Source organism: Lissotriton vulgaris, chromosome 3_1, assembly GCF_964263255.1.
Source record: "Lissotriton vulgaris chromosome 3_1, aLisVul1.2, whole genome shotgun sequence".
Classification (NCBI taxonomy): domain Eukaryota; kingdom Metazoa; phylum Chordata; class Amphibia; order Caudata; family Salamandridae; genus Lissotriton; species Lissotriton vulgaris.
The window spans coordinates 1186988799-1187009411 of NC_141689.1; the positions used below are offsets into that span (position 1 = coordinate 1186988799).

General features: G+C 47.4%; 1 protein-coding gene across 2 annotated transcripts in view; it reads left to right on the top strand.

The window, feature by feature from the left end:
- LOC147727632 (phospholipid-transporting ATPase ABCA1-like) overlaps nt 1-20613 on the top strand; it is a 2839360-nt gene that overhangs the window by 2771941 nt on the left and 46806 nt on the right. For both annotated transcript variants that reach the window (XM_086961649.1, XM_086961650.1), the window contains exon 49: nt 11689-11932. In XM_086961649.1, the coding sequence (XP_086817775.1) occupies nt 11689-11932 (244 nt within the window). The remainder of the gene's footprint in view (nt 1-11688; nt 11933-20613) is intronic.

Below are 20613 nucleotides of genomic sequence, written 5' to 3' on the forward strand. Positions count from 1 at the left end.
TGCAAGCTAACTTTGTAACTATTTTACAACGGCGCTGGCAGCTTGCTGGCGCCATTGTAAAATAGTTGCATGAGTGGGGGTTCAACTTTTGAACCCGTTACGCTCGCGGATTTTTTTTGCGGATTTTGCGGGAAATCCGCAAAATTCGCGGATTGCGGATTTCCCAAAAATCCGCAAAATCCGCGAGCGTAACGGATTTCCCGCTCATGCTTACTCACAATTCACCGAGGGAATTAACCAGAAACAGGACCACTTGAAGACCCCAAACACAAGAAGCTTCACTTACGAAGTGAAGCGAGTCACCAGAGACCCCTGAAGGACCAGGCTACCCTAAGACGGAAGTGGAGGCACAGAAGAGATCACGTCAAGAGTCCCTGATGCCTGACCATGTAATGACCGCTATTTCCAAAACCAACTCAGAAAGCGACCAATGACAAGGTCACAAAAAGTCCTCCGACACCCTCGACTCTCCAGTAAACCACAGCAAGAACTCAAAGGTCAGTGTAGGCAGGGTCAGTAGTCCCTATCAGTTTACTAGGGGCTAAACAAGGTCAGGGCACTAGAAAGGCTTGATTCACTGCCCCTCCAACGCAGCCAGGTCCCTTAGGGAAGCATAAGCTCCTCCCATCACCCATCCGGGGTCCTATCCCCCGATCCATGAACACAGCTAGACAAGGGTGCTATCACCTACACTTATTACCCCCATCGATACTGACCCAGTATTAAGAGAGCATTCTGACACCTACCCCCCAGAGAAGCCCTTCCCCGCATGCAACCACGCCCACCACCACCACCCCCGAGAGGTGATACACTTCATTCTCCTCCCCCCCCTGACCTGACAGCACTCTCCCCTCCGCACACCGGAGAGTTGCCACATCCCTCAAAACACAGTCAAAATGCACTGGACACACAACTGACCGCCGCCCCGCGAATACCTAACTTCCTGATACCACATGGACTGAACTCCTTTTCAATCACTTTCCCCCCCTACCTCTCTACTAAAGTGAAGAAACACTTCAAACATAGACTGATCAGACAACTTCCCGAGACACTATTCATAGACACTTACCATTGCTTCTCTAGAGGGCAGATAAAAATAGACTTAATCTCTCACACTGAAAGGCCCGACAACTGGACTACCATTCTTAACACACATCTCATCATTTCCAAAACTACCATTACATCCCACAGCCGCAAAATGACTACCTCTTTCCCGAACAACCAGACGATGAGCGGTAATACCTCCATAACCATTTAGGCGAACGGCACAGTCCTAATACAGGGAAAGAGTGTTAACCTTGAGGTCTTCGACTCCCTCTTCCTCTCATTAAAAAATGCACCCATGATCACCTCGCTAACTTGATCGACTCCATCTCTCCTCCCAGTGAGCCTCTCACGACAGGTGAGGCACCAGACCCACCTCTCATCCTCGGCGAGATCCCCTTCTTAATTATCCCAAGGCACCCACGGCAACTCTGCACCTCCGAACAATGATAACATCCCCGCTGGTAGTCGACCCACCCGCCCAGGGCCCCCCTCCCGCCCCTTCTTCAAATCCAAGGGCGAGCACTTCCCTCAAGCGCTGCCTCCCCTCAGCCCCTCCCCTCAGCCCCTCCCCTCAGCCCCTCCCCACGCCACAAGAGTACTGACGCCCGGCAGGAGCCAGCACTCCCCCTGCCCAAGAACCCTCCCATTACCAAACCAGGCAACTCCTCCCACATTAATCATCAGGACTGGGACACCCACACCTCCTTCAACATCCATCATGACAGGGACTCACCCCCATCACCCAAAGGCCATGCTGCCCCAGTCATCTTGACCCTATGGAAAATTCCCCCTCCCCTAAGGGGAATTTTGCACCAGATTCTATTCTTCCCTCCTTGGATAACACAACCCAACGCCTCTTCCTACTGGAAACTCAGCTCGAAATCCTGACCCGAAGCCTGAACGAAACCCTATCCAATCTTGCCATGACCCGAAATCCCACCCAGACTCCCACTGCACCACCTATTCTCACCAAACCCAAACATGACAAGATACCACCCTACAACGAACACAAGCCACCCCCCCCACCCCCCCAGATCCCAACCGTGGCCCAACAGAAAGGGAACTGATAATCAACACGAAAGACCAAGAAGATCTACTACCTCACTTCCCCTCAGGAAGTGGCACACCTAACCTCATCCTACAACCCCCCTACGAATTCCTCCCCCAAATCCACGATCCAGGTAATTACGGGATTTAGTAGAGAACATCCCCCTGTGCGAGACCCTAGACCCCCAGCCCACCTATCCGCCCTACCTAGAGCCCAATCCTCTGAGAACAGGAGCAAAGAAGAGCCTCCCATAAACTGCATGCTCCTTAACTGCAGTTCTGCCCATAAACATACAACCGAACTAGCAGAAACCATCCTCTCACAGGATATAGACATAGCATTCATCACGGAGACCTGACTCAACAATCTCTCCCTCCCCAGCATAGACATGCTGGTGCCTTCCGGATTCTCACTGATAAACAAAGACAGACAAAGGAAAAGGGGCGGGCGTATAGAAATCATCCACAGGAACAACATCTGCATCACAGAAAATAACCTCCTGCTTGTATAGCTCCTTTGAATGCCTATCAGTCAACATTAAAACTCATGACACCAGACCTACACGCTGCCAGCTTTTGTACCACCCCACAGGCAACTCCACCCTTTACGGGGTTCACCTTTCCGACTTAATTGCCCATTGTGCACTCGGTAACTCCAACAATATAATCCTGGGCGACCTCAATCTAAGTTGGAATGAACCAAACAACCTGTTCATCCAAACCTTAAACAACCTAATACTAGAAAACAATCTGACACAACACTGCTTAGAAGAAACCCATCATAGAGGAGCAATCCTCAACCCAATCATTGCCGAAAGCAATGCAGTCTCCATTGATCACATCCTGCCGATAGACTGGTCCGATCACCACTTAGTTCTTTTTCACATCAACCATGCAGGCCTAACTCAACACCCCAAGCAAGACCCTCCCAAATGGGTCAGGAGCACAGCCCTGATCCCTCAAGCTGACCTAGAAGAAGGAATCAGCTCGCTACTTCCCAACATCTCTGATCATCTCTCAACCACTGAACTCACATCTCTATATAACTCAAATATGACACTCACCCTAGACCACCTTGCCCCTTTGAAACTTAAAAAATCCAGGATCATTCCCTCCAGATCCTGGTTCACCACTGACAACAATGAAGAAAGAAGACATCTAAGAGCCACAGAAAGAATTTGGAGGAACAATCCCTCCGCCCTGCACCGAGATCAACTCCAAGCAGCCCGCAGGTCTTACAAGAAGCACATTAAGGACAAAAAGACTGCTTTCTTCTGCTCTGCCCTAGACACTGCAAAAAACTGACACAAGGAGCTTTTCAATATCATCAGGAATCAAACCTCCAAGCCCATGACATCATCTACACAGGCATCCAAAGAACAATGCGACAACTTCTCTCTGTTTTTCGATGACAAAATCGCTAAGATAGATCTCTCACTTGGCTCAAATCTCATCTCTGCCATCGAGAACAAACCACCTGAAACTCAGGATAATGCCTCCTTGATCCCCCCTAAATACTGGTCCTCCTTCATTCCCATCCAGGAGGCAGAGATAGGCAAATTAATCTCCATTGCCAAACCCTCATCACACGTCCTGGATCAGCTACCCCCGCACCTGGCCAAAGACCTGAAGCTTGTCCTGGCCCCGCTATGGTGCAAGATCATTAACAGCTCATTGAGCTCTGGAATCGTACCGGACTGCCTCAAAGTTGGCCATGTCACGCCTCTGCTAAAAAAGCCAGGGCTAGACACCGAGGACCTAAAAAACTTCAGACCTGTATCGAAACTACCTTCTTTGTCCAAAATCCTGGAAAGATGTGTACTCCCTCAGCTGACCCAACACCTGGATAACATCAATCTCCTAGATCTCCATCAATCAGGTTTCAGAAAAGGCTGCAGTTCCGAATCCGCAATCCACAATGTCATTGATGACCTACTCATGTCACTGAACTGGGATCAATGCTGCCTCCTCATCCTCCAAGACTTATCGGCTGCATTCAATACAGTTGACCACAAATTGCTCATCAAGGTTCTACAAGAAAGGGCTGGTCTTCAAAAGACGGTCCTCCACTGGTTCTCCTCCTTTCTCCACAACCGCTCACAAAAAGTAAAAATTAAAAACTTTGAGTCTGACCTCCACCCTGTCATCAGGGGTGTTCTACAAGGATCAGTGCTCTCCCCTCAGCTTTTCAACATCTATATGGAACCCCTTACCTCTCTTCTCAGGAAATCAAACATCCCCTTTCACTTATATGCGGACGGCACGCAGTTTTATCTAGTAACCACCTCCATTGACGACATCCAGAGACTTAACGCCACGCTGAATGAGGTTCAACACTGGCTCTCAAGTAATCACCTGAAACTCAACCAAGAGAAAACGGAAATTCTCTTCATCTCCAACAAAGCTGAAAACCCTCAAATTGAAGAATGGCTCAAAGCCATTGATGCCCTCAACTGTAACCTCATCCTGGCAGATTCGGTAAAATCTCTAGGGATCAACTTAGACCCGAAATTGGACATGAAGAGACATATTTCTAGATCCGCTAAAAGCGCCTTTCTTAACCTGAAATTACTTTACAAAATAAAACCCTTCCTCCCACCCAACGACCTCCAACAAGCCATCCAGGCACTAGGGCTCTCCAGAATTGACTATGGGATTGCAACCCTGACTGGAACAGCAAAATCACATCTCGCCCCCCTGAAGACAACCTTCAATGCAGCTGTTCGGATGGTCACTGGTACCAGGAAATTTGAACACATCTCTCCTGCGCTCAGAGAACTCAAATGGCTTCCAATCTAGTTGCGAGCCAGCTTCAGAACAGCCTGCCTCACACTCAAAGCCCTGCACACAGGTAAACCAGAATACTTGGCCAACAAACTCAAAAGGGCCGACCAGGCCAGAAACCTCAGGAGCTCCAACACTCAGCTACTCATCCAGTTGAAAACTCATAAGCAAAAAACAGCACCCAAATCATTTGCAGGAAACGCCCCCAAAATCTGGAACACCAAACCCCCCCCACCTAAGAATGACCCCCTTGTTTCCAAAATTCAAGAAGCTCCTCAAAGTCCTCTTCCTCGACAGCTCGAGACTAATCCGATAAGAGACCAGGAAGTTCCTCTGCCGATGCTCCCTTACCTCTAACCGGGAGACTGATGACACTAACTCGGAACAAGAAATCTTCACTTTTGTTTATTCTATTTTTTTCCTTTTTTTTCTGGGTCTTCCGCCCGGATTGAACAACGAATCCACTCAGATGCTCGCCTGGTTTAACCTGCACCCTCCTCCCCCTTTTGCCCCTTCCCTTGATTGTTTGTTCATCTCCTAGCCAGAATCCCCTTGTTTTACCAACTACCTGAATTCGCCTATCTGCACATTACGGTATATGTTGTGAAGCTTGTTCTACCAGCTACCTGTATCGCCTATCTGCACATTATTGTATATGTTGTGAAGCGCTCTGATACCCTCGAGTCCAGCCAGCGCTATATAAAACTCCAAAAATAAATAAAAATGTATACATAACAAGAAGTCATGTTCTGCTCTATTCACACTGTGCAGCGATAAGCAGTGCGTGACCCTAGGTAAATGCACATTTTAAGAACAATACACATGTAAGTACATTAAATTTTGACAGATTTAGCCTAAATTTAAGAAGGAAAACTCCTGGGCTGTCGGCTTTATCGTACCTGGTCATTTTGAGTGCTGTGAACTCCGCACCTCTTGTAATTGCAAAACCTGCCTGTAGAGGGGTTTACACTGTGATCATAAAATTATGAGGCACTTGTAATGAAGGCCTCAGGCCAGGACCAGCTTTTGGCATGAGTGAGCTGGGCCAAGGCCCAGTGCGCCAGTATTCAGAGCTGTGTACTAAGGTTATGCAAACAGCAATGCCCCTCACACCTTTGCCCAGTGATTTGGTTCAAAGTGGTTTTAATGCTTCATTAACATGCAAAGGCCGATGATTTTACACCCCGTTAAACACATTCCTTGCCGTCTCTTTTCACTCTCACCCCTGCTGGCACACAGAGTCATTTCCCTACAAGCAGGTCCGGACTGGACATACCGGGAACCAGGTGTTTCCCCGGGAGGCTGGAAGGGTGGGGCAGGTTTTGCAGAGTTGGGACCTGTTGCCCTGTACCAGGAAGAAACAAAGCAATGCCTCATGCTACAATCATGTACTGTGCAATGAAGAAATAATGCACTGCGATACATTATAATCAGATAATGTGCAATGAAGAAATAATGCAATGCGCCACGTTACAATCAGGAAATCTGCAAGGGAAAAATAACGCAGTGCGTAGCGCAAGCATGTAGTTCGTCAGACACAAATGAGGTCAGGCATCATACGACAGTTCCATAGTTTGTTAGCAGCAATAATGCAAAGTGTAATACGACAGTGCCTCCAATATAGATCAATGATGACACAAAAGTACTGCTTCTCACTCTGACCCAAGTACTTCCCCTCCTTGGGTCAGCACAGGCCAGAATCTGAGGTGAAGCAACATGCTCGCGCAGCTGACTGAACAAGAGGCCGGGAGAGTGTCCATCCGGGCCCGCACCCAAGGTGGTGATCCACATTACCTGGGGGGGCGCGCCCCACTCTCCTCTTCGACGTCAATGACTTGGGCCTTGATCCAGAAATCCGTCAAGCAGAGCGGCGAGCTCCTCTGGGCCTGCCAGTCCGGGCCGCTGTTGTTTTACTCCGAGGGCCTAATGACTTGGCCCTCCTTCTGGCGGTCTCAGTGAACACTGAGACCCCCCGTCAGCACTGCGAAGACTTCACTTCAAATTCGGTGCACCCCCTAGCCAGGGGCCTCAGGTTGCACCCCAACACGCACACTGCGTGTCTGAGACTCGCCTCTTCACTGGTGCTCACGATGACCCGGCGCTCTTCACCTACACCCTGGCTTGACTACGACACACACTGTGCACGTCAGAGACTCACTTCTTCTCATGGTGCACATGATGACCAGGCGCTCCTCACCAACGCTCTGGCCTGCACCACGACATGCACCCAGCAGATCTGAGACTCAGCTTAGTCCTGCATGCCCACAATCACAAGGCACAGTTTCTGAGGATCTCAATCTGCAAAAGCATGCGCACACCGCATGCTTCTGCTTCCAAACAGGGAGCCAGCTCCCCTTGGGCCCTTGGGGTTACAAGACACAGCACAAAGCACAGTCTTCTTCAAGCACGGGGGCCCTGCGCCTCCAAGCACTGTCCCCTTAGCCTCTCCTTTAGTTAGAACAGCAAACGGCAGACCAGCCCCAGATAACGAAGCAAGGATTGGTCTTTCCACCACAGTCTCTTCAGTTGCTCCTTCTTGAGCTGAGGTTCCTCTTGACCACAGAATGGATCCAAGCCTTTTCACTCTCAATCCATATCTGTTTCATTCCAATGTTCAGGGGTTTCAGCTCTCATAGTTATACAGTTTACTGTCCTTGAAGTTAGTTTGTGCTCAGGAGTCCCTTATCCCTCCATAAATCAGTCTGGGTGTCTCCCTCCCAGTGTCACCCTTTGATAATGGACGTCTGGATCCTTAATCACTCAGCAGGAAATGGGTCAGTTGGTTTATAGCACCAGCCCTGGCCATTCAACTCTCGGGCTTCTCCTCCCCCTACTCTCCAGATGCAGGGCAGCCTGGTGCCATCTCAACCCCTCCCTGGGTGTAGTCCTCTCCCAGCTCCTCTCACCTTTTAGATCCAGGCAGACAATCCACATTTCAGCAGAGACACACAAGAATGCTTAGAGCACAAAACTCAGCCACTTTCTGAAAGAGTGGCTTCTGAACACACAGTGACAAAACCACCTTTTCAGAAAGATGTGTTATGACACTGTGAGTTCATACATACTAAACTCCACCTCTCCATTATAAACATCATTACAAACTTACAGGAAACTAGACTAACAAATACAACACTCAGCCTCCCCATTCTGTCCTAAGGGCAGGATGGCCTTTCAGCAGTGAAAAACTAAATGGAGTGTTTTTCACTGTCAGGACATAATACACACCTTAGTATATATCCTGCCTTTTACCTACACTGCACCCTGTCCAGGGATTACCTGGTACCTACCACTGGGGTGCCCCAATGTGTATGTAAAAGGGAAAGTCAGGCCTGATAAGTTTTTGCACTTGTCAGGACAACATGCTAACTTAGCATTCTGCGCGCAGGCCCTATACTGCAGGCCTGAATTGCCTTCTCCTTGCACCTTTGCATTACTAGCCCTGACACACACAATGCACATAACTAGGGACTTTACTAGTAAGGCAAACATACCAATCATGGCCAACCAATGACCATTATATTTTACATAGGGAACACTTGTACTTTGACACTGCTCAGCAGTGGTTAAGTACCCAAAGCATCTAAATTGGCATCTCTATGTCAGGAAAACAGTCTAGTGGGAAAGCAAAAAGTTTAGGGAACTTTAGCTAAAAAGGCCAAGTCCTACAGAGCCGTTTCGTTTTTACTGGGATAGGTTTTGAAGCAGTGCTGCAATATGGCCCCCAGTAGCAAAAGCTGCAAGCAAGCATTTCAAGCTCCCCAGGGCCAGGCAGTGCTTCCCCAGGGGGTGGTGCTAGAAAATTGCCAGGACTGCTGTGGGTTCCCCTGTCTACTAGTGCGACAGAACTAAACTGTTGGTGATCCAGGGGACTTGGTGGAGTCCAGAGTTTTCTGTGTTCAGAGGGCAGTCACTGCTCAGCCAAGGGCTCCTGCTGCCTCACTGTATTCTCCAGTAGCAGAAGGGCGCAAAAAGTCTATTCCCCCAGGGCGCTATTGCAGCAAAGGCCAGCTCTTCTTCAGATTACACCTGTACATAGTCCCGTGTGACGGGAAGTATGCCTGACGATTAAGAAACGTGGACAGTTTGGATGAAACAATAGGTGTGCAGAGGGGGGAGACTTCGGTCAGCATTTCAAGGTTGTTTGCTTATGAAAAGTGAAAAAAACATTTCATTAATGAATAGCAATTTATTTGAATCGGAAACATCAGTGGGAGGGCGGGCGGAAAGCTTTTGCTGAGATTGCAGGCAGTCGCTAATTAAAAGTGTAATATTTCCCTGGATCTGCCACATTGAAATTTTCATGGCATGTGCCCTAATGAATTCAAACAATTTAATTAAGAATCGCCGCTTTTGTTTCCGGAGCACGAAACGAGATGACAAGCCGCCACTAGCCATAAACCGGTGACATTTGGGGGACGGGATGTTTATTTCAGAAATATGCAGAGGGATACAATGCTGGTGAATTATTTCTTTTTAATCGCCTCACACTGAATAAAAACACGGCTCCAGTGGCAAACAGTCACTGCACAAATTAGATTGAGAACATTGTGAAGGGTATTGATCATCTTTTTCTTTATCCAATATTCGCTTTCCAGATGTAATTATTTTGATTCACGCTTGTGCTGCTAAATTAGAGATGCAGTTTTCAGTGTGTTGACTGGCACCGCTCATTTGCATGGAGGAACAGAAGGGTGTAAGCTAAAACATAAATCACTGACATTTTATTTGAAAAATGCAAAAGAAGCATTTTAAGGTGTTACTCAAAAACAACGAGCAGTCTTCCTGTTCTGCCTATGACAATGACATTATTGCACGAATTGTTTTCAGAATAAAGTTATATTTTTCTGTTCAGGTTATGAAAAACGTGATGTCAACCACCTCTCCCCACCTAAAAATGCCTCTCACCATTTATTACCTTATGCAAAGTTGTGAAAAGTATAATTTACTTTCATAGCTGGGTGCCCCTTTAATATTTTAGTGGTAACTAGTTAATACACCTTCACAGTTTTCACAACCTTCTTTGAATGTTATGTCTTTGGGCCTCATTTAGGGCCTCATTTATGAGGCTGTGCGTCACTTTTACGCCGCTGGTGCGTCACTTTTTGTGACGCACCAGCAACGTAAAAAATGTGCCTTGTTGCACCATATTTACAGAGTGACGCATCTACCTAGATGCGTCACTTTGTAAACCCCTGCGCTACATTATACCTACGCCAGGTATAATGTATGCAGGGAGGGGCGTTTTGACGCAAGAAAGGGTCATGGAAGTGACGCAGTGAAATCTATGAGATTTCACTGCGCCATTTCTTGGCCGCTAATGCCTCAAAATCTTACGCCTGCTTCATGGCAGGCGTAAGACTGACGCAGACACTAACAACATGGGAATTGCCTATGTGAAAGTACACATTGCTGGAGTTGCGTCACTTTTGTGACACACTCCAGCAATGCGTCACTTTGGCGCCTACAGATACGTCAGAAATTCTGGCGTATCTGTAACTCCTTGCAACATGATGTGTCATATTATAAACATGACGCATCAATCATGACGCAAGGAGTGCGCACTGAGAAGTGACGCATCGCTGCTTTCACGCAGCGATGCGTCATTTCTCAGAAATGATGCCCTTAGAGTTTAATTGTCATCTTGCCTCTTTTTGAGTCGCTATGCCATCAGAAACCCTTGAGCTCGCTGTCTGTCGGTCAGCGGCCCACCAAACAATACCTGAGGCACTTTGCACATTGCTTAGCCATTGGTTGGCTGTACTCTATTCCTGTATGGCAGCAGAGGGACATAGTCTGCACTGACCAACTTCAGTCAACCACGTTTACAGATCGTCACCTACCTGCTGGAGATTTCTGTGCCTTCAGATCAGTCGTTGCTACATCCGCTCCTATGAGGGCACAGTAGTTCTTTTGCGAAAACAAACCCTCAGAAGAAGTTGCTTATTTTAGAGAAACAAATAAAAGTCCGTTATACACCGGGAGTTTTCTTCTAGCTTGTGGGGGTCATTTATTTATTTTTCTGTTCTGAAACACTGGGATTTCCCTGGGGCTCCCAAATAGGAAACATGTATGTCAGAATGCTTGCCTTAACAAGGGAGGATGATCCGAGGTTCTTTGACCAAAGATCCAATGCGAGTTAGCCTGGTGGTCAACGGTTTGCACTGGAGGAACCAGCAGAGGCACTGATAGCAGAATATGACAGATCGCCCAACTCTAAACAGCGCAGACAAAAAGGGAGTTTGATAGCAGGGTACTTCTGGTGGCATGGCTCCACCAAACTCTAAATAAATTCTTTATCTCTTAAGGCTTCTTTATTGAGCCTGCTGTTACAGGCATACCAAAGCTCAACAAGCTACTTTCCTACCTCTTCAAAATGCTGTGTTTCGGTATTAATGAAAGTGAAGGTTAAATCTATTGAGCTTTTACTTTTACCTGGGATCCTTGAAAGTCCATACAGTGCCTGTCACAAGATAAAAACGCCAGGCAACCAAAGTTTCACAAGTGTTTGACTGCTTTCAACAGCCAGAATCACTATTTGAAATATGGCCATTTGTAACCTCGATAGGGCCAGTAAATTCAATTACTGGCTCTGCTGGGATAACAGGGTCATTTGGGATCCATCGCTTATTTAAAGTTTAGAGTTTCTCACTTACCTTTGAATCTGTGTTTATGGCTGTAATGGCACTTTTAGTATTCTCACACAAATGTTAACCAATGCACGTTCGTGTTTTGAACATAACAAAGTAAAAAGTTGAGCCATCGTAGTTTATTTGAAAGTGTCAGTTCACCATCATTGCTTTTTTTTTCCAGGTTTGGAGAAGGTTACACAGTCATTGTAAGAGTTGCCGGACTGCCTCCAAAGCTGGAACCAGTGGAGGCTTTCATTGAATCATCTTTCCCTGGCAGTGTGCTGAAAGAGAAGCATCACAATAATCTGCAGTACCAGCTGCCTTCAGGTCTAACCTCCTTGTCTGCCATTTTCAGTGCCTTTACTGAAAACAAAGAACAGCTCAACATTGAAGATTATTCGGTGTCCCAGACAACATTGGACCAGGTAAGGACAAGAGTCAAATGCCCCTCTGAATCTGTGTTTTATTCAGGAGACAGTTTATGCCTTTTCTAGATAACATAGCAAGTGCAAGAATGATAAGAGATAGCATACCTGCATTTGAGGTGCGCGCTATAAAAGACAGCATGTGACGAATAATTGATACATCCATAAATTGTTTTCGTAATGACATATTTCTGTTCACGATTTCAGCTTAACTTTATTTGACACCGACCTTTCAAACTCATCATTTCACAATATTCTGAACGGGAGAAGCATCTGCCCAGACCCCACCCCCAGGCCAGCATACCATTGGCTATTCAGCTACTAGGCAAGTCTGAGCCCTCCTCTCACACCTGCCCAGGCCTCTTAAGGCCTTGCTGGGTGCACCCCAAAACATTCTCCTCCATCTTGTGAGTTGCAGCATACATGTTCCCCAGATTGCAGTGAGCAGGGTCCAGGAAGTGGTAAGGAGACAGACTAGTGCTGTCTGTTCCCAAGACAAAACGTTGTTTAAAAAACGATTTTCACTTTCTGTGTTTACTGTCTATGCCTGTGGTTGTTACAGTTAAAATTTTTAGTTTTAGCCAGCCTGTAATTGCATATTTTATCACCTGTGTTGTGTTTTAAATTTGTGGTTTTCTCTGCCCATGATTGCCTTCATTTAGTGTGTTGAATTGTGGGATTTGCAGTCCAACCTCTGTAGATTGTCCCTCTCATTCCTTGGTGACAAATCTGTTTTCCCTCCAAATTTCACATTTGCTCTGTGCTTAGACCTGTGTGCTAAAACAGTGCACCCCCAGCCACCATTTTGTGTTCACAAGCCAGTAAACCCAGCCCCACTGCCTCCTCCCCCCCCCCAACAACTGTTTTTTTGCACTCCACACCACCCCAGTTCAGACATGGCCATATGCAAATCAGCCTTGATCTGTCCATCAACTATTATTTTTGCATTTGTCACCCCGAGTGGGATGGGTATGCCCAGACGTGAGTCCCATGCTCTCCACATCACTGGAGTCAAGCTATCCTGGCTGAAGACGGCTGATCGCCAGAAACCGGTCCTAGGATGCTTGATTCCGGTCCAGGAAAGACATGGCTTGGCAGTTCGGGCTGGACTGTTCCCATGAGGCACAGGGTCAAGGCTGATTTGCATATGGCCATGTCTGAACTGGGGTGGTGTGGAGTGCAAAAAAACGGTGGATTTAGTCCCAGATCTCTGTACTGAGGTGAATGTATGACATTGTTCTGCATTCTGTCCATCAACTGTTATTTTTGCATTTGTCACCCCGAGTGGGATGGGTATGCCCAGACGTGAGTCCCATGCTCTCCACATCACTGGAGTCAAGCTATCCTGGCTGAAGACGGCTGATCGCCAGAAACCGGTCCTAGGATGCTTGATTCCGGTCCAGGAAAGACATGGCTTGGCAGTTCGGGCTGGACTGTTCCCATGAGGCACAGGGTCAAGGCTGATTTGCATATGGCCATGTCTGAACTGGGGTGGTGTGGAGTGCAAACAAACGGTGGATTTAGGCCCAGATCTCTGTACTGGGGTGAATGTATGACATTGTTCTGCATTCTGTCGATCAACTGTTATTTTTGCATTTGTCACCCCGAGTGGGATGGGTATGCTCAGACGTGAGTCTCATGATCTCCACATCACTGGAGTCAAGCTATCCTGGCTGAAGTCGGCCGAAAGCCAGAAACCGGTCCTAGGATGCTTGTTTCCGGTCCAGGAAAAACATGGCTTGGCAGTTCAGGCTGGACTGTTCCCATGAGGCACAGGGTCTAGGCTGATTTGCATATGGCCATGTCTGAACTGGGGTGGTGTGGAGTGCAAAAAAATGATGGATTTAGGCCCAGATTTCTGTACTGGGTTGAATGTATGACATTGTTCTGCATTCTGTCCATCAACTATTCTTTTTTCTAAATGGCTCACAAGGCAGAGTGCAGTGTATAAAAAAAGCTGGACATGTCCTTTTAATTTTTTCATGTCCTGTTAGTGAAAACCTCTTACATTTGTTTTTCACTAGTACAAGGCCTACCTCACCCATGGGATTACAATGGGTTACGTTATTACAGTTAATAAGTGATAACTTTGATTCGGAGTCGGTAGGAATGTCAAGTTTAGTCGCTAAAGAATTGTAAGTTAATACTCCCTTTAATGTATTATGTCTGATTTTAAGTCAAAATTCTAAAAATGCCACTTTCAGAAAGTTTGCATTTTTTGTCCTGTCCTAATCATTTGATGCCTTCAGTCCGTATCATGGATCATGTGACTATGTGTAGATGTAAGTTGGTCATTGTGTATTCCTCCTATAGAGTCACACAATGAGGGACTGGGTGATGGCAGGATGGCCCATCCTTGGCAGAAGGGGGGGCAGAGCTGTCACCTACCACACTTTTCCTTCAAAGGCACTGCCCAAGGACACTCACAAAGAACTTCACACTAGTCTATTTTGCCCTCAGTGATACTTAGACCAGGTCAGGAAGGCAGGAAATTCCAGGCAATTCTGTGGGTGGAAAACTCCAGGAAAATTCCCCCACTTCAGTTGGGGCACTAGGCATAGAACCTTCAGACGCACTCTTCAGTACACTCCTGGATCTGTGGATACTATAGAAGAAGGACTGCACTGCAGCCTGCGGCTGCCATGCTGTCTGAGAAGGAACACTGGACCAGTTCTCTTCATCTCAGGCTGGGAGACTCTAAGGGTCAGCTGACTAACCTCTTGTTCTTAGCTACAGGGACACGACAAGCTCCAGAGGTCTCCCTACCCCTTCCCAGCTGACCTATTGGACTGGAGAAGCCTGGACTTGCAACTGGATCTCTACTGGAGTGAGATCCTGTTCCCCAAGTGCTGCCTGCCGAGGTCCTGGGCACTTGGCTGGCCTCAGACAGAGATCCTCACAAAGCAATGCAAAGCCCCGTAAAACCTCACTACAGAGCTGCAAGCTTCATCTGAACTGATGCTGAGTGACACAAAGCCCCAAAAAGCCTTGCTGCACAGCTTCAAGCTTCAACAGAACCAATTGCGAGCGGCGCAAAGTATCTCAAAGCATTGCCGCACAGCTGTCAGCATCATCGGAATTGATGCTGAGTAATGCATAGCCCTGAAAACCCTCCCCACACATCTTCATTGGAACCAATGGCAAATGTTGCAAAGCCCCACAAAGCCAGGCCACACAGCTTATCAGAACCAACTCCGGATGACGCAAAGCCTCACGAAGCAACACTGTGCAGACCTCGCACCAAGGACATAAGGTACAATCTCTAGCAGGCCAGTCTTGGTGCTGTGCCCAGCATGTGCAACACTGAGATCTGTCTGAACTTGTGACTTTTCCCCAGTCCAACGCGATCAGATATTCGTAGTTGGCGCTTTGAACCGTTTGGCGTTACCTTGATCTAAAATATTTAAAATACTATATTTACAGTTCTACTGATTACATTTTTGTCTCAAATAATGGATACAAATGTACTCTATTTTTCTGGATGGTGTGGGAATTTTCTTGTGTTTTCACATTATTACTGTTTAAGTGCTACATACGTACTTTACACATAGCCTCTCATTTAAGCCAGACTGCTCTTAAGCCAAGCAACCAGAGGGTTAAGGATATGTTTATTTAACTACTTTTGTGGTTCACCCTAACAAGGATTGTGTATGTTGCTTGAGTAGTGTTTTACCCCTCAACCACCAACCCAATTTCTTACTCCCTGATATTATGGGACAGTAATATGAAAAGATCCCACTTTGTTAATTTTAAGGAAGCAGCTGATCAGGGCATGAGTTATACAAGTTTCTAAAATCAAAATAACAAAAGAGTTAATGCCATCATCTCCCCATTTTTCCAATTTGTGATGTTGCAACAACTTTTCCGCTTTAAGTACTTTCCTTTATACTTCTACATAATTGTTGTAACAACCAACTACATTAACGATTTAGAATGACATCTGGCAAGGTTTATCACAAGTACATTGCCTACTCTATCGACTATGGGGTTTATTACGAGTCTGGCGGTCCGCGGACTGCCAAACTCGGTGGGGTACGGTAGTGGTGGTCTTCTGAGCGCAGCATTAGGCCCAGGACAGTTTTGCTGTCCTTAGACCACAGCAACCGCCAGGGACCAGAGATCCCTGGCTGTGGCTCTGTGCTCTTGAGGCCACAATCTGCTCTATTATGAGATTCCTCACTGCCAAACTTACATGGCAGTGCAACCCCCCCTTTTGTCTCATGCCATGTGGATGCACACAGTGCCCCCAGTGATCATGCACACCAGTACCTGCAAAGCATGGACTGCAGCAGTCCATGCCGTGCAGGTACTGAGTTTGTCGTTCCCCTTGCCTATTTCATAGGCACCGCCCTGGGAACATCAAAGAACCAGCCACCAAACAGGAGAAAACTCTTAATCTGGTGTGCGATTCAAACATGGGGTTGGCGGTGCGGGGCAGTCCCGTACCTATACCACCACACTCATAATAAGGTCCTATGGGCCAGATGTACGACCCTTTTTTGCGCTGGCAAAGGGGAAATCGGCCCGTTTGCAACCCCAATTTATTTTATTTATTTATTTATTTATTTATTTATTTATTTAACTTATAAAGCGCACTATCACCTCGAGAGGCATCCTGGCGCTAGCAGACTCGAAGAGGAAAGGAGAGCAGCTCTTAACAGACTGAGGATTAGGGAGGGAGGGGAAAGAGCCAGGTTTTTAACTGCCTTCTAAAATCAAGAAGGCTGTTGACCTGCCTAAGTTCAATGGGCAAAGAGTTCCAGAGCTTGGCCGCTGCCACACTGAACGATCTTCTTCCTGCTCTTGATCTCCTGAACCTCGGTACGGTCACCATCCTGGCCGAGGAGGAGCGTAGGTTACAGGCTGGCACATGCCACGAGAACTTCCTTTGTAGATATGCCGTGCCGAAACCGTGAAGAGCTTTAAAGGTCAGACATAAAGACTTAAAAATCACCCTCTGCCTCACTGGGAGCCAGTGCAGCTGAGCCAAAGCCCCTGAGGAGGAGGATCTCGTAGACCACCCCAAGGCTAGTTTAGTAGGCATGGGCGGAAAATCCGTTCCGCTCGCGGATTTTGCGGATTTTCGGGAAATCCGCAATCCGCGAGATTTGCGAATTTCCTGAAAAATCCGCAAATCCGCGAGCAGCGGATTTTGCTCGCACTGTTCGCGTGAGTTCGCGCCCCGCGAATAAGTGCGAAATTGCAGAAATACGATTTTAGCAAAACTGAAAGTAACTACTTACCAGGTTCAAAAGTTCAGGCTCATCATTAGTAGCCATTTCCTGTAGTGCTTCCTGAGGGGCCCCTCCAGAGTTCAGTTGCCAGTTGCAACTATTATGTGACCCTGCTCTGAACCTCAGAATAGTTACACATATGCCACAAAGGTCCTGAATTACAGCTAAGGGAGACAAGCAGGAGCCAGGCTGGAAGTTAAAATCCATTAATCAGCCCCTAATTCATTATTGTCAGTTGGGGCAGGGCAGGTGTTGTAACTAATTTTGCAACAATGAAAGCACTTAGCAAGTGCAAAAGATCACTAATCAGGGCGCACTAAGGAAGCAGGTGCCAGCTAAAAAAATATTCTGTGACACATTAATCAGCCCCAAATTAATTCAGGTCACTTGAGGCAGGGAAGGTGTGCTTTGCTTTGCCAAAAATAATGTACACTGGACAACCAGAGGGTGTGGTGATGAAACAGAGGGTGGCATGGGTGGGCCAGAGGGTGGCATGAGTAGTCAGAGAGTGGCAGTGGTGACAGAGAGTGGCAGTGATGAAGAAGAGTGTCCCAAACAGGTTGGACACGTAGAAACAACAAGTTCGCAAAACTTGCGACCCGACAGGTAAGTTCGCAAATTGCGAAATTGTAAAAACCCTCGCGAACTGGCAGAAACACGGGCGAACACACAAAAAAAAAAAAATCCGCAAATTCGCGGGAATTCGCGGATTTTGCGGATTGCGAGTTTGCAAATCCGCAAATTCGCGGATTGCCAATCCGCAAAATCCGCTCATGCTTATAGTTTAGCAGCTGCAGACTGGAGTCTCTGAAGCCTATCCATAAGGTAACTTAGGGACTCTAGCAGCAAGGCGTTGCAGTAAGTCTAACCTACTAAGCACAGTGCAGCGCACCACCTCTATCTGAGCAGTGGGCGGTATCAGGGGCAAGATTTTTCTCAGTAAGCGGATGATAGTCATACAGCTAGCTGCCATCTTTGAGACCTGCGCCTCCAGGGAGAGATCGCTGCTAAACATCACACCCAGGTTCCGGACTACCTTCACAGGCTTGACCAGTGTAGAAAAGTCCCTTGGCCAGAAGTTACTAGGTAGAGAAGATTGTATCCTGGGCCGAGGGCAGTATAACACCTCGGTCTTCCCTGTGTTAAATTGCAGGGAATTGGCTTTCAGCCATTCCGCAGTGGATCGCATGCAGTTGTGGAATTCCTCTAGGGAGGTAGAATCATTTCCCTCCAAGGACAGAATCAGCTGAGTGTCATCAGCATAGTTGACAAGTTCGATCTTAAAATGTTTGATGACCGCTATTAAGGGCTTCAAATAGATGTTAAAAAGTATTGGGCTAACTGCAGAGCCTTGAGGGACGCCATGTGAAATGGTAGAGAAGGCGGATTGGAAGGGAGGAAGGGACACAGCTTGTTCCCTACCCTGGAGGAAGGACTCAAACCATCCAAGGGCACTCCCTGCAACTCCTACCTCTCTCAGCCTGTCCAGCAGAATGTCATGGTTCACCGTATCGAAGGCGGCAGACAGGTCAAGCATGATCAGAACCCCTGCCTGCTCCCTGTCTGCCCGCCAACGTAGCTCATCCAATACGGTCACAAGGGCCGTCTCGGTGCCATGAGCTGGATGGAAGCCGAATTGAACATCTTTCAGGAGCTTATGCTGTTCAAGATGTTTGGAGAGAGTGCCTGCCACCACCCTCTCTACAATTTTTGCTGGATAGGGTAGGAGCGAGATAGGCCTAAAGTTCCCGAGGCAATCCGGGTCAAGGGAGGGCTTTTTCAGTAATGGGGTCACCACCGCTTGTTTCCACTGAGGTGGCACCGTTCCCGTAGCAAGTGACTGGTTACACACCAGCCGAAGCGTAGGGAAGAGCTCACACTCGTACTCCTGCTAGATTTTTTATGGGAGCGGATCAAGCGGAGACCCAGATGTTATCCCAAAGGCCACTTCCTTGAACTCCTCTGCAGACAGCTGTGCAAATTCTGCAAGGGGCTCAACTCCTCCCAATTCATAAAGAGCGCCGGGAGTCGGCAAGCTACCGCAGTCAGCTTTTACCAAAGATTGTTCCCGCTTCACCCCCAGGTCATCAATGATCAATTTGATTTTATCCTGAAAGAACCTAGCTAGGTTCTCGCAGAGTTCCTGAGAGGGGGGAATTCCTTCTTGGCACACTCTGGACTCGTAAGATTATTCAGGATATTGAAAATGCAGCGAGAGCTATTCGGGGCGTCGAGAATCACCTTCGAGAAATATTCTACCATGGCTCTGTGAATCTCCTTCTTGTAATCGCCCCGCTTAGCTTTCCAAGCCAGCCTGTCACTATCCAAGTACGCATGCCTCCACCTTCTCTCTGCTTGTTTACATTCCAGTCTCAATATTTTAAGTCTGTCTGTAAACCATGGTGCAGAGGTTCTGCCCCTGCTGGTATGATGTTTGAAAGGAGCAGAGGTGTCCAACACCGAGATAATCTTCGAGCAGATGGCAGCGTAATTCACCTCAGCCTGTAGGGCGGGGGCAAAGCACTCCTCAACAACGAACGTGGGTGACGCATCTTTTTTTCGAGCAAGGGACTTCCAGTCCCTGCTGACATACTCCTTTGCTTGGCCAGATGTCCCTGCCATAAGTGTGCCTGTCTTTACAAAAAACGTAATCAAAAAGTGGTCCGTCCAGGCCATAGGTAGCACATCCCCAACAGTGAGGAGGTTGATCTCAGAGAAGATCAAATCCAACCGGTGGCCTCCTATATAGGTAGCTTGTAAAATTCGCTGGGAGAGACCAAGGGCCTCACACGAGTGAATCATATTAAGGAAGCCTGCATTCAAAGTGCCATTCAGCCACAGGTTAAAATCCCCAAGAATCACCAAATGGTTATAAATAACGGCCATATTGGAAAACAGTTCCAATAACGCCTGCTGTTGGGCAAGCGTAAAGCCCCCCGGAGGTCTGTAGCAGATGATACACGTTAGAACAGGCCTTTGTGAGTTCTTAATAGAAAAAACAAGTAATTCACAGCCGTTGCACTCTTCAATGTTCAAGATGTTCAAGTCGATAGTATCTTTAAAAATCTCATTTCCCCCCCCCCCCCCCCCCCTTCCCACTGGTTCTGGGCTTATGACGCATTTTAAACCCTGGAGGGCAAGCGTTCCCAGCATCAACTTCACACCCTGGCACAGTCCAGGTTTCAGACATGCACAGGAAGTCTAGTTCGTGAGTCTCCAACACCAGTTGAATATCAACACTGTGTTTAGGGAGAGACCTCACATTCAGAAGCCCACCTGCTAAGGAGTCACCAGTCAGAAAGTCCACTACAGGGAAAGCCGTATGAGACAGCAAGAGGGTCCCTTTATCACTTCCCCACTCACCGATGATAGTAAGCTCATTTCTGGTGTACCGTCTGGGCTCTCCCTCTGCAAAAATGGGTCCAGGCATGTAAAAATGCTATTTTA